The 13,930-nt window shown below is 59.1% G+C and overlaps 1 protein-coding gene across 1 annotated transcript; it reads right to left on the bottom strand.

Annotated features, from left to right (window-relative positions):
* Positions 1-430: 430 nt before the first annotated feature.
* Positions 431-13,114, bottom strand: LOC110593715 (tubulin beta-3 chain). Its single transcript, XM_021705043.1, has 7 exons — positions 12,165-13,114; positions 10,508-10,605; positions 8,983-9,112; positions 8,797-8,875; positions 2,836-2,944; positions 2,208-2,318; positions 431-1,506 (listed from the first exon to the last, which is right to left on the bottom strand). The coding sequence occupies exons 1-7, from the start codon at positions 13,112-13,114 to the stop codon at positions 431-433; spliced, it is 2,553 nt and encodes an 850-aa protein (XP_021560718.1).
* Between the last annotated feature and the right edge of the window lie 816 nt (positions 13,115-13,930).

The following is a 13,930-nucleotide window of genomic DNA, read 5'->3' as shown; positions in this document are numbered from 1 at the left end:
TCCCCCTCACCCCCCTCCCAGGGCCTCCTTGTCTGTCCCTCCTCACCCCTCTGGACCCCACTTTCCAGAATAAAAAGAAATCTCCAGCACCAGGCAGGGATATCTGACAGCAATAGATTTATTAAGTATCCCCCCTCAAAATATAAACACAAACCAGTAAAAAAACAAAAGAAAACAGAACAAACCATAAAACAGGCCTGGAACTGACAATAAAGCAGACACAGAAGTGGACCCGACCTATGGAGGGAAGACAGGACTCACGTGGGGTGGGGATGCCGTAAATACTGGAGGACAAGCACTCGGGAGCCCGGGGGTGCCATGGCCGGAGCTGGCGGGGGCAAGGCTGGGGGCGGTGTCAATGGCGACGGGGCTCTGGGGGACAGGCCTCTTGGCCCCACAGCCGCATCCTGGCTCCGCCCCTCCAGCGGCTTCATTTGGGGCCCTGAGCCTCGGACTCCTCCTCATCGTCTTCATACATCTCGCCCTCCTCCTCGGCCGTGGCGTCCTGGTACTGCTGGTACTCAGACACCAGGTCGTTCATGTTGCTCTCGGCCTCGGTGAACTCCATCTCGTCCATGCCCTCGCCCGTGTACCAGTGGAGGAAGGCCTTGCGCCGGAACATGGCGGTGAACTGCTCCGAGATGCGCTTGAACAGCTCCTGGATGGCCGTGCTGTTGCCGATGAAGGTGGAGGACATCTTGAGCCCCCGGGGTGGGATGTCGCACACGGCCACCTTCACGTTGTTGGGGATCCACTCCACGAAGTAGCTGCTGTTCTTGCTCTGGATGGCCAGCATCTGCTCGTCCACCTCCTTCATGGACATGCGCCCACGGAACACGGTGGCCACCGTCAGGTAGCGGCCGTGGCGCGGGTCGCAGGCGGCCATCATGTTCTTGGCATCGAACATCTGCTGGGTGAGCTCGGGCACCGTGAGTGCGCGGTACTGCTGGCTGCCCCTGGCGGTGAGCGGCGCGAAGCCAGGCATGAAGAAGTGCAGGCGCGGGAAGGGCACCATGTTCACGGCCAGCTTGCGCAGGTCGGCGTTGAGCTGGCCTGGGAAGCGGAGGGAAGTGGTGACGCCGCTCATGGTGGCCGACACCAGGTGGTTGAGGTCTCCGTAGGTGGGAGTGGCCAGCTTGAGCGTGCGGAAGCAGATGTCGTACAGGGCCTCGTTGTCGATGCAGTAGGTCTCGTCCGTGTTCTCCACCAGCTGGTGGATGGACAGTGTGGCGTTGTAGGGCTCCACCACCGTGTCCGACACCTTGGGCGAGGGCACCACGCTGAAGGTGTTCATGATGCGGTCAGGGTACTCCTCACGCACCTTGCTAATGAGCAGCGTGCCCATGCCCGAGCCCGTGCCCCCGCCGAGAGAGTGGGTCAGCTGGAAGCCCTGCAGGCAGTCGCAATTCTCACACTCCTTCCGCACCACGTCCAGGACGGAGTCCACCAGCTCAGCACCCTCTGTATAGTGACCCTTGGCCCAGTTGTTGCCGGCCCCGCTCTGACCTGTGGGGGTGCGGGGCAGCAGGAGGGGGACACAGACTAGTCAGACCTACAGCGCCTGCCTGAACAGGGGCCATACCAGAGAGCAACTGTGGAAGCTCTGTCTCCTCTCTGTGAAATGAGGGTGCCCACACCTTCTCACTCCCTCCATGACCCTCCACGCCAGCCATGCTGCGGGTGGTGGACCTCACTGCCTGGTGCCGGGTAGTAAGGGCTCTAGACAGGAATTGAGAACCCGGCTTTGCCTCCCTTGGGGGGGGTTCTGGGTGAGTCTACCAGCCCTACCCTCCAGCCGCCGGCTGGTCATGCTGGAAGTGCCAACTATAGCCCCCAGAACCCCAGAATCCCTTGCCGCTTGGGGTCTGAATGTGGACTGGTGCCCATCAGTTGGGGTGCTGAGCTCCAGAAGACAGAAATGGGGTGATGCCCTCTTGATGACAGCAGTGCTGCATGCCCGTGAACTTGAATCCTCTGGAGACTGACTCCTGTCCTGCCAGCTCTGTAACAGTCCTATAAGCTCAATTCTCTTGTTTCACACATTGTTCTGCCCTGTGCAGAACCCTTCCTCTGGGCCTCTGTTGCCAAATGCAGAACAGGAAGGTCAGTTCTGTCCTGCTAAGGGGTGACTTTGCCCTGTCGTTTCTGCTGATCTGGATTTGCCCGTGATGGGGTCTGCATCAGAGTGTGGGACAAGGGAAACTTACCGAAGATGAAGTTGTCAGGCCTGAAAAGGTGCCCAAAGGCCCCAGATCGGACGCTGTCCATGGTTCCGGGCTCAAGGTCCACCAGAATGGCCCGAGGCACATACTTATGAGCTGAGGGGAAAGGGGTGGGTTATGTGGGTCACAGAGGGTCAGGGGCTACTCCTGCCCTCTAATCCTGCCCTGGCCTGCCAGAGTCATGCTGTCACCATAAGCGCTCAGACTCTGGGGTCAGAGAGGCTGGAACCACGTGTGAAATGGGGATCATGGTCAACACCCTAGACAGCCAGGACCACATAATACATCCACGGGGGCAGGTTAATATTTCTCCAGTTCGCTATGGACATAATCTTACACCAGTGGCTAAGTGACCTCCGCTCTGGACCCTCCCATGGGCTTCCTGAGGAGCCTCCAGGACCCTGCCCAACCCTGTCCATCCCCTAGACTATGCATGTGAGGATTACACATATTTGAATCTCACTACGGTGGCAGTTTCTAGGGTTCCTCATCTTTATTTTGGGTTACACCTGCCAACCAACTGATAGGAGGGCAGAGATGCTGAGACCCAGCAGTCAAGGTGCCCTCTCCTCCCTCCTCCCAGATCAAGCATGGGGGCAGGGTGGGAGCTCACAAGAGGCCTCGTTGTAGTAGACGCTGATGCGCTCCAGCTGCAGGTCTGAGTCCCCCACATAGTTGCCACTGGGGTCTATACCGTGCTCGTCACTGATGACCTCCCAGAACTGCAGGGGGGAAAGGAAGGGTCAGCAGGTGCTTATGACCCCCACCAGGCCCTTCCCTCCCATGAACTCAGCCCTGGGTGTCAAATTAGGGGCCTGGACTCAAAGCTTGCACTAGCCCCTTTGAGTGACTTCAGAGAAAAGCCCCAAGCTCTGTCATCTGTCAGAAAATTATCATAGTAGGGGCGCCTGGGTGGCTCGATCGTTAAGCATCTGCCTTCGGCTCAGGTCATGATCCCAGGGTCCTGGGATCGAGTCCCACATCGGGCCCCCTGCTTGGCAGGAAGCCTGCTTCTCCCTCTCCCACTCCCCCTGCTTGTGTTCCCTCTCTCGCTGAGTCTCTCTCTGCCAAATAAATAAATAAAATCTTAAAAAAAAAAAAAGAAAATCATCATAGTAAATATGCACATCCACTGTCTATACGTTCATGGTGCCTGGCGCCCTCAGAGTGGTTCAGGGCTCAGATGACACAGACCCAGGTCCCCCAGACTCAGCTCTGCACTTGCTAACCAGGAGCCCTGGACAGTCCACTCCTCCATGAGGGGTTAGTAATAAACACCCTCTTGGGGTGGTTTTCTTTATTCTTTCTTTCCAGATGAAAGAACCAAGGCACGGAGAAGGCAAAGAGCTGCCTACAGTAAGTGACAGAGACAGAGCCCAGGATACACGTGCCCCTCAGTGTCCGGGTAAAAGATGTCCAGAGACAGGGTCTGGCAGGGCCCAGCACATCATCAGCCTCAGCCAATGGGAACCACGGGGAGCCTGAGTAGGGAATGACTTGCCTGGTTCACCCAACCTGTCCGCAAAGAGCTGGCACAGCCCAGACTCCCAGGGTTCACTCTCTCCACCACCTGCTGCCACCCACCCTACTCCCCCTAGGGCTGGGACCCACAGCGCTTCTCAAAATCGGCTCCAGAGCACAAAAGCACAGAGCAGGGCCTACATTCAGGAGTTGGACCACCTCTTCCCAGCTGTGTGACCCTGGGCAGGTCCTGAAGATTCTCTGTGCCTCAGGGCCCTCATCTGTTCAATAGGCCTGATGGTGAAACAAGTCTTTGTGGGAATAAAGCGAGCTGATCATGGGAAGCATGTGAATGCGTGCATATATGTCAGCACACAAAGACACATCCCCTGGGTGAAGGGAAGGCTGCACAGAGCTTGGCCCTCACCCCAAGGGCATTTCCAAGCTGTGTGGAGCACAGTAGGCCCATGAGGGTCATTAGTCACACACTGCGTGACTTCCCAGTGCCCCTCCCCTTTGCTCTTCAGGGCTGGAGTGACTTTCAGAAGATGAATGGTATGAAGGCCTCGAGAAATAACAGGACTCTACATGTGAGTCATGTGCTGGCAAAAAGACGGCTCCGTGAAAAAAGCAGTTAGAATCCAGTTTTCACATATTTATCTATATATAGATGTCTCTAACAGGCACAAAGGTGTCCGTTCCAAGGACCTGGGCCTGGGAATGTGGGTCTGGGTTGGGGGAAAGTTCTTCTCACTGTATACCCTTTGGCTCTTTTGGAATTGTCACATGTTAATTTCTAAACAATAACAAAAGATTAGTTAGAAAATATTTTTTAAAACTCTGGTAATTAGGGGCGCCTAGGTGGCTCAGTCAGTTAAGCGTCTGCCTTCGGCTCAGGTTGTGATCCCAGAGTCCCCACATCAGGGCTCCCTGCTCAGTGGGGAATCTGCCTCTCCTTCTGCCTCTGAACTCCCCCCCCCCACCTTGTGCTCTCACTCACTCTCTCTTTCTCAAATTAATAAAAAATATTTTTAAAAAATAAATAAAAAATTAAAACTGATCATTATCAACAGTGTTATCATTATTATAAAATGCATAGAAAAATCTTGGCAGTTCATCCAGAGAGGCTGTTATCAGAGGTCGTCACTCAGTGAGGGTAGGGGATTTACTCCCCGTTTTGTCATTGTTAACTGTTCTTTTTACATTGTGTGTGTTAATTTTGTAATTAGAAAAAATAAACACACAGAAATGTCACTGAGACATTCGGGGCCCGATCAGAGCTTCCTACCACTACTTGGATCTTCATGGCCTCCTCAGCCCGAGGCCTACATGAAAGCGAGAGCTAGGGTCTTGGTCCCCAGAGCTCTGAGACACCCCAGACCTCTGGTTTCAGGGACACCACAGCCCCTGCAGAGGAGTGATGAGCTTGAGACAGCAAGTGTGGGGCCAGGAGGGAGTGAGTCAGTCACCCTGCCATCAACACATCCACAGAGAGTTACTGAAAATGCATCTCTGGAAAGCATGGTCCTCCAGGAGGTGATGGACAAGATACCAGCACCAGTCAGTGTGTGCCAGTGACTCTCTCTCCTGAGACCTCAGTTTTCTCATCTGTAAAGTGGACACGATAATAGTATCCTTAAGGGGTTAGCATAAGGCTTGATGCATTCAGCAAATAGTGGCTTCATTGAGTTAAAAGGTTAGATGCTATTTAAATCTGTAAAGCCATATGCACAGATAACAAAAATAAAAGTTTTTAAAAATCAGTATACTTTGGGATACTGTGGTGCAGTAAAATATCGTCACTGATATGAGCACATCCCCGAGACACATCCTTGAGGGAAAGGCACACTGCATAATGATATGTAGAATAAAAAAGGGAACTTCAAAAAGATGTTACATTTTTCTACAAAGATATATATATAGATAGATGCACATGCACAGAAAACAGGCTGGAAGAATGGAAAACAAAACTGTCCCCCCAGGAGAGCAGGACCTAGGGGCATGAGGTGGCTAAATGGACACTTATCTGCAATGTTTCAACTTTTTAGAATATATTAATTGCTTTTGTGGTTAAAACTAATAAAAAATGTGACTTATAATAAGTGTATTAGTAAAATATATTATGTAATATTTAATCAATAATAAAATACAACTTTGTAAATTAAAGAAGAAATACTCATGACCATCACTGCAGTTGAGAAAACTGCCAGAGGGCGCCTGGATCCAACCCAGGGTGCTGGCCGTGGCTCCTACGTCAGACCCCCGCGCCCTTTGCGCTGTCCGTGGTGCTGATCCGTTGCCGCGTCCTCGCTCGGGGGCCCGGGAGGCGTCGGTACGGCAAGTGGGGGGGGACGCGGCTCCGCGGAGGGAGGGCTTGCCGACTCACGGGTGTTAAACCCTTTCAGGACCTCGAAGCCCCTCCCAGCCCCGAGCACAGCAAGCGCTACAGTGACCCATTTAGGAGGCGGGTTCAGGGAAAGCAGGAAATCCCTCCCCCCATTGGCGGTCAGGGCCAGGGCCCGCCCCTCCGAGGCTCCGCCCAGCGGCCGAGAGAAGGGGGCGCAGACAAAGGCTCCTGGGTGGCCCTGCACCCCAGAGGAGAAGGATGGGGTCCCCGGATTCATCCGCCTGTTGTGGGGCGTCGGTGGGAGGGGGCGTTCCCGCCCACCCTAATGGATCCGAGCAGACCTAGACTCCGACCCCTGCCCTGTCCCTCCTGGGCGGTGCCTCCACTTCGCGGAGCGACCCCTGGGGGAAGGGCGATCCCCTATCTCACCGCACGTGTTGGAGGCGCTGGGCCTGAACACCAGGCACAGTGGTCAATACGCAGCGATCGTGATCGTTGTCGTGAGTGTAATGCCGGCAAGCTACCGCTCAGGAGAGGTGTGTTCTCTCCTGGCCCCAATCGCCCTGACCCCTCTCCATCCCCCACAGCCAGGCCCCTCGCTAGAGTTGCCGCCCTTGCCCATCGGCCAGTCGCTGCTGGTGATGGGAAGGAAAAGTTCGCCCGCCCCCTTCACCAGGGCGCCCACAGCCACCATGGGATCAGGAGACAGAAACGGCCAATGAACCGCCTGTCCACAGGGCAGACGGCAGCACCAGCTGGGCCTGGCCCGGGGGCTTTGAGCACTTTGTTCAATTGGGTCTCTGGAGACTTTCGAGGACAAGGAGGCCAGAAGGAAGATGCTCAACTGCTGTCACTGGTCACCAAAAAAGGCGGAAAAGAAAGAAATAGCTCCTCTCCCCACAAAATCCACCTCTCTCTGGTTTGAATTGTTAGAAAGGATCAGATACTAATTTTTAAAACAACATAAAGTAAGAAAATCAACCCAAAAGGAATAAAAAATAATGAGCAAACCCAGGAGGCCACACCTCTAAGAAGCAGGAAAAAAAATCTCAGCCAAGGACACTTGTCCAGCACTCAGGCTACTGTCTCTGCCTTCCTCCCTCCCCCTCCTGCCACCCCCCCCCTCCCCAGCCCTCCCTCCACCGCAGCTACAGCTCGGGGCGTGGACTTGCCTTTGCTTGATATGTGTCTGTTCAGGCCATAGAGAGGAGGGGTGTATAACCAGATCACCACTCCCCCAGGCTCAGGCAGAACTCAGGGCTGCCCTCCCTTCCCCCAGTGACCCCTGACCCTCCGAGGAGCAGATGTTCAGGGCAGGCCTGGCCCCTGTGACCACATTAATGAGCCCTCCACCCCTCCCAACTGGCCAGGGCAGCTGTCAGCGACTGCCCCGGGAGTCCTGATTTGATTTGAGGCCATCATCCCCCAGGCCTCCCCCTCCCCCAGCCCCCTTCCTGGGGCAGGCACAGCTGTTTCTTCAGGTGATTAGGGAGTCTCCCTGGTACCACCCCTCCACCCCGTCCAAGTCGCCTCCACCCTAGAGAAGAAGTTGCAATTTATATGTCAGCCACGAGGCTGCCCCAGCGGCGTTGTAATTAGCTTTTTGTTCTTGCCTCGTTTCCATGGCAACAGCCTCCAGAGGAACCCCCTTCCTAGGCCCCTTCACCTCCAAGACCTGTCTCCTCCCACTGCCTCCTTTGGGAAACCCGCCCTGCACCACTCCCACCCTGGGTCCCTGGCCTTGGTCCTGACAAAGCCGCCCCCGTTCCCCTGTTTTGTTCTGTGGGGTGCCCCAGTGCGCAGCAGGCCCCACCCACCTAGCCTGAGCCCTGGGCTGGACATCTGCAGGGACTGAGAGCCGGAGGGTAGCGTGGCTCTGTCTCGCACTTGCTGCGTGACCTTGGGCAAGGGATAGTCTCCCTGGACGTGGGGACGTGACACCTGTCTCCTAGGTTCCAGTGGGGATTAACCACCTCCTCTTCCCCTTAGTTCCAACATCTTCGAGGTGGGCTAACAATGGAGGGGAGGAGCCGGGTGGTGATGCAGCTCTCCATCCCAGGAGTGGGGCTTTGTTCCCGACATCCCACCCCCAGACTCCACAGTCCCTGGGTGGGTGCTGTCCAAACCCACGGGAGGTTTGCCCAGGCTGGGCTGAGCTGGAGGAAAAGTCCAGTCCTGGACCAAGGTCACCCCGAGTCTGGGCCCAACCCCTCCCCCAACAAAGGAATAGGGTGGGGTCAGGAAGCTGAACAACGAGGTTGGGGCATGGGGGTGGCTCTGGCGGCTTGGAGGACATCCTGCTCCTGGGGGCAGCGGGAGCAGGGCAGACAGAACCGTTTCGTCTTTGAAGGGGACGCCCCACCCAAACCTGCCCACCCCACCCATCTCGCTCAAGGCTGAGTTGCGACCCCAAAGAAGAGGGCCACGCCCAAACAGCCCCCACAGCTGCAGCCACTGTGGATGGAGCTCAGCCGCCGACTTGCGCGGCGCTCCCGCAGGCCTGAGGTAACCCGGGCAGGGACAGAGAGAAGACGATGTGGACGTGGCAGGGCAGGTTCCCCGGTGCCCCGGCCGCCCGGCGCGGGGCCCGGCTCTCCCTTTGTTCCTGGCTTCGCAGCGGCAAGGGCGGCTCGGGGTGCGGCGCCTCCCTGCTTCCCTCCCTCCGGGGCCCGGCTGTGGGTGGGGAGGCGGGTTGCGCGGCGGTGTCAGGGCCCGGAGCCGGGGCGGGGGCGCGGGGCGCGGGGCGGGGGCGGCGCGCGTCCTCACCTTGGCCCCGATCTGGTTGCCGCACTGGCCGGCCTGGATGTGCACGATCTCCCTCATGCTCGGTGCGTGCGACGGGCGGCTGCGGGACACGCGCGTACAGGCCGGGGCTGGCTGCGGAGGGTCGGCCGCCCCCGCCGCCCGCTCTTATAGGCCGGGCCCCGCCCGCAGCGCCCGGCCTGGCGTCACCGCGCGCGGCCAATCGGGGGGCGCCGCCGCAGAATGCAGCACCGGCCCTGCAGCATCAGCACCGCGCATCCCCGCTCGGCCGCGCGACGCGCCGCCTCCGCCCGCCGCCTCCGCCCGCCGCCACCAGGGTCTGCGGGGCCCGCGGGCGGGGGGCGGGGGCGGGAGCCTGGGGGCCCCCGCATACCGGAGGGAGGGGCTGGCGGGCTCCAGGGAGGACAATAGAAGCCCCTCTTGGCTCTCGGACCCCGCCCAGGCTGCCCTCTCGGGTCCCACCGCCGCGGCAGCCCCACCCCACGGCTTTGCAAGGACAGTCTTTCTTCCCCACACCCGTTCAGGGACCAGCCCCATGTTCCCACCCCAAAGACCGAGATGGACGCCTCTCCGCTCCCTGTCTTGTGGCATGAAGGGACAAACGAGGTACTCTAGCAGGGGTGGGGCAGGCAGGAAGATGCTGCCGCAGGCGCCCAGCCCTCCAGAAGAAAGCATGGGGCAGGGCTCAGAAACGCCGAGTCAGAAGGAGGGTGGCTTACAACGGCAGCTCTGAGCTTCACGGTCCTTCTCTGCAGTGGGGGTTGCCAGGTACCTGCCCCTCCTCCCTCGGGGGGCTGCCATGAGATTCCAAATGGACCTGGTACATGGGGATGCTTTGTACCCCTGCCAGGTACAGTGCCTGGTACGTAGCTGCTGCTCAGTGAATACTGGTGTCAGGCATTATCAAAAGGACACAAGCCAGGCGAGGGACTGACAGGGTGGGGAATGGTGGGCTGTGACTTCTGTCTGATTCACGTCCTGGTGTCACCCGGACTCCTGGACTCTTGGTCCACGTGAGGCCAACACAACATGGTGGTAGGGGCCATGTAGTGAGACAGTGTGCGCCTAAGGCAGAGCTGGGGGATTCTTGGGAGGCAAACGGGGAAAGAGGGTCCACTGGTCAGAAGAGAAAGGAGGGTATGAAGTGGACATGCAGTACAGACATTATATTACACATACAGAATGCCACTGGGGTCAGACATTGTAGTGAAACCACCTTGTAATAAGGTCCTTCTGAATCTTCCAGGAAGGGTCTCAGTCACAGTGCGTGGAGGTCCCACAAGCCGCCGGCTGAACAGGTCTGTGGTGTGCCTGTGTGTAGCTGCACTCAAGAGTGCACTGACAGGGTGTGGCTGCGCATAGCCCCTCTTCCCCCCCACCCTGAAGCTCTCCAGTTGGCTAGTCTAGAAATGGGTCTTTTGTTCTCAAGAGACACCCCTCCCCCACAGTGTGTCCGTGATGTGGCTTTCGGTGGTTGGCTTCCGGCTGCCTGGGGCCCCTCCCTGTCCCCATTCAGGGGGTCCTTGGTGAGCATTTGGCTCTTCCCCGGAGCTGGCTGCACCTCCCCGACTGAGCAAAGGAAGGAGCTTTGCAGCATCCCGTTGGCCAAGACCCATTACCCGCACGCCCTGCCTCCCCGCGTGATGGCGCCGGGCCAGGCCCGCTCTCCCTCCCTCCCCAGAGGGCTCTGGTGCCAGGTTCAAGGCTGACTCACCGCCCTGTCCCCCTGCAAAGGCTAGCCCTGCCGGGAACCAGCTCCTGCCCTTGAGGCTAGCAGTCTGGGCTGAAGCTGCCAGCATGGGTGGGGACTGGCTGGGGCAGAGTTGGGGGTGGCTGGCCAGTGGCTGCCGAAAACTTTAGGCATTACTAGACCTGCCTTCAAATTAGCTGATATCATCACCCTTGCCACCGCCGAACCTGTATCAGGAAGGGGGTCGACTGTATGCTCAGTATCTGTGGAGGAAACCAGGTGGGCTCTTCAGTGAGAAACTCAGGTTTGCAACCGAGGGAGGGGCCCAAGGGCTCCCCGGCACCAGCAGCAGGGCTCACCCCAGATGTCCACTCCTTCGGGGCTTGGGCTTGGACAGTCCCTGGACAGCCCCACTCCATTCTGGGAGGCCTTGCCTCAAATACTTCCCAGGAGGGCAGTCCTGGGGGAGAGCAGGCCCCACCCCCCAGCACACTCTGCACTGTGGGCAGACATGGAGGAGGGGCGGCATGACTGGGCTGTGAGAGGGATGTGTTCAGGCTGAGGTCACATATGGGTCATGGTGGTCCTGCTCCTGCTGCAGCTAAGGGCACCCTGGACTGTGCCGAGTCGGGTCCCCATGGAGGTCACTGGGGCGGGGCAGCTGCTGTTTCTCACTCTAGGTGCTCTGAGCTTGGGTTTACACCACGAGGAGAAAGCGAAGACACAGGCCCAGAGCAGGTGTCATTGGGGCCCCCACACTGTCGCCTTGGGCAGCGCCTCGGGCACTCTGGGTCCTTTGGGGCTGTGGGTTCTTCACCCGGGCCTGCCAGCCATGGTTTCTGGCTGGTTTCTGGGATTCGCTTCTCCCTGTCCATCACCCTCAACCCCACCCTTGCCCCTCCCCCTTCCTCCTCCCTCCAGGCTCGAGCAATTTCCAGAAGGAGGCAAGGCGGGCAGCGATGAGTCTGCACCAAGCACAGCATTTATTACCAGAATGCTTCCCAGCCCTGACACCCTGGATGCCGGCCTCTGATTCCAGCCGACAGCCTCTGCGCTGGCCCGGGCAGGCACTGGCCGGCCCTGTCTGCCGGGTACGTGCTGCACACACGGATGGGCCCCCAGCTCTCTGGTCACCACTGAGCCTTAGACCAGCGCCCCCCTCCACCGTAGCCCCAGGAGACGTGGTCCCTCTGCCTGAAACAGAAGCTCACTGCTTCCTGGAGCGGTCCTGGAAGGCCAGGTCTTGCTGGTCACAAAGCTCCTCTTCCTGAGGCCCTCCTAGGGAGCAGTACTTGTCACGCTCCTAACACAGAGACTTCACATCCCAACAGGCAGGGGCACAAATCCCCAGACCCGGCAGCAGAGGTGGGTGTGTGCACAGCTTGCCAGGGCCCTGGGTGGAGGCGTAGCTCTCCAGGAGTGGGCAGAGATGCTGCCCAGAAGCCCGGCACCTGCCCCTCGTGCCTGTGGCCCCAGCATCTCCCCAGCCTCCTGCACTCTCCACGGCAACTCCTGGAGATGGGTGCTTCTTCCCTTCTCCGGCCCCAGAGGGTCCATGCATCCACACCTCCGGAGATCATCTCGTCTGTCCTTTTTGGCAAGCGACTGCCCTGCTCCACAGGCCACATGGCATCACCAGCTCCCTCTGCCCAGCACCGTGGCCTCGAGCCTGCAGCCTCACCAGGAGCACAGCACTACCTCTTGGAGGGTCTTTCGGAGCTCCTGGCTGCGGAAGGCGTAGATGAGGGGGTCAACGATGGAGTTGCAGATGATGAGGGTGAGGAAGAGGTTGAAGTTCTTGAAGACGCAGCCACAGGCGGGGTGTTGAGGGCACAGGACCATGAGTGAGAGGTGCAGGAAGAAGGGGCCCCAGCAGAGAAAGAAAATGCCCAGCAGGATGGTGAGCGTGGCGGCGCCCTTGAGGCCGAAGCCCTGGTGGGCAGGGCGCTGCCTCTTATGGAGCCGGGCAATGCCTCGGGCGTGCTGGCAGGCCCGGGCGAGCATGTGGACATACAGCACCGCCATGAGCACCAGCATGGCTACAAAGAAGCCGACGAGACAAAGCAGCACGGCTGCGTGGTTGTAGTAGGCAATGAAGAGCATGCTGGAGAGGACGCTCGCCACCCAGATCGCGGAGATGGCCCAGCACGCGCGGGGCAGTGTGACGATGCTGTGATACCGCAGTGCGTAGAAGATGGAGATGTAGCGGTCCACGGCGATGGCGCCCAGGAAGCAGAGACTGGACACCATCGCACCACAGACGAGCACGTCAATGACGTCGTCCAGCTGCTGCACCACGGCCGCCCGGGTGTCCAGGGCGCCGGCCTCCAGCAGCAGCATGACCGCCGTCTCCAGCACATTGCTCACGCTCACCAGCAGGTCGGACACAGCCAGGCAGCAGATGAAGTAATACATGGGCGAGTGCAGGTTGCGGTTCTTGGCAATGGCGGCCACCACCAGCACGTTCTCCACCACGCTCACCAGCCCCAGGCTGAGGAAGAGCCCGTCAGGAATGGACACCTCCAGGCACCGGGGCCCCGTCTGGTTGGCAGCCAGCCTCAGGTAAGGGGTGGCTGGGGGGGTGCAGTTGAAGGAGCCCAGCAGCCTCCTCTGGGGACCCTGCATAGACATAGTCCCACCAGGGAGCAGGAAGGGGTCCTCACTCTCAGGCGTCCTGCTCAGCTCACGGTGCCACCAGCAGGGCTCGTGTCCCCCGGACCGCCTTCACATTCACCCTGTCAGTCAGCTCAGCCATGACCCAGCTGAAGAGACCCCAGCTTCCCGGCAGAGTGGTTGCTTCCCAGCCAGGACCCCAAGCTCCCTTGCACCAACCCTGCAGTCTCTCCGGACCCCAGACCCTCAGCCCACCTCCCCACCTCTTCCGGAGAGGTGCCGTTGCTCAGGTCCAGACATGCGTTTCTATGCCGCTTGCAGCCTCGTGGCTGGCCAGGCCGCCTGCGTCTCCAGGCCTGGGGTGGGCTGAGGTCCCAGGAAGAATGAAGCTTTAAAGTCCCCGGAGCCCCTCCTCCTGAGGGTGGCCACATGATGGGCGTACACCCTGGACGCACGATCAGAGAGCACCCCGCACGGCACCCCAGCCGGCCTTCCTCTGGGCAGCACAAGCAACAGCCAGGGCTGCCCTGGCTCCAAGGACACCTGACTCAGGCTCAGCAGGGCGTCTCCCCTCTCATCTGTCTTCAGCCAACCAGCGCTCCCAGCCTGGCCCCACTCCCAGGGTCTGCCCGTGTGGGGGCCTCCTCTAAATCTGCTCCAGGCCCCCTGCAAACACCACCTCCTCCTTGGAGCCGTCTCTGATCTCTGGCCACCCACCTGATGCCACTCTGCCTTGGAAACAGTCGCTGGCTGTTGACCATGCACCCCCAGCCTGAACCCCTAGCTCCCTACCCCAGGTTGGATGCTCACTAAGGGCAGCCCCTGCCCCCTAGG

This window comes from Neomonachus schauinslandi, chromosome 16, assembly GCF_002201575.2.
Source record: "Neomonachus schauinslandi chromosome 16, ASM220157v2, whole genome shotgun sequence".
Taxonomy (NCBI): Eukaryota; Metazoa; Chordata; class Mammalia; order Carnivora; family Phocidae; genus Neomonachus; species Neomonachus schauinslandi.
The sequence above is the reverse complement of the archived record's forward strand: the minus strand, read 5'-3'. Positions and strand labels throughout refer to the sequence as shown.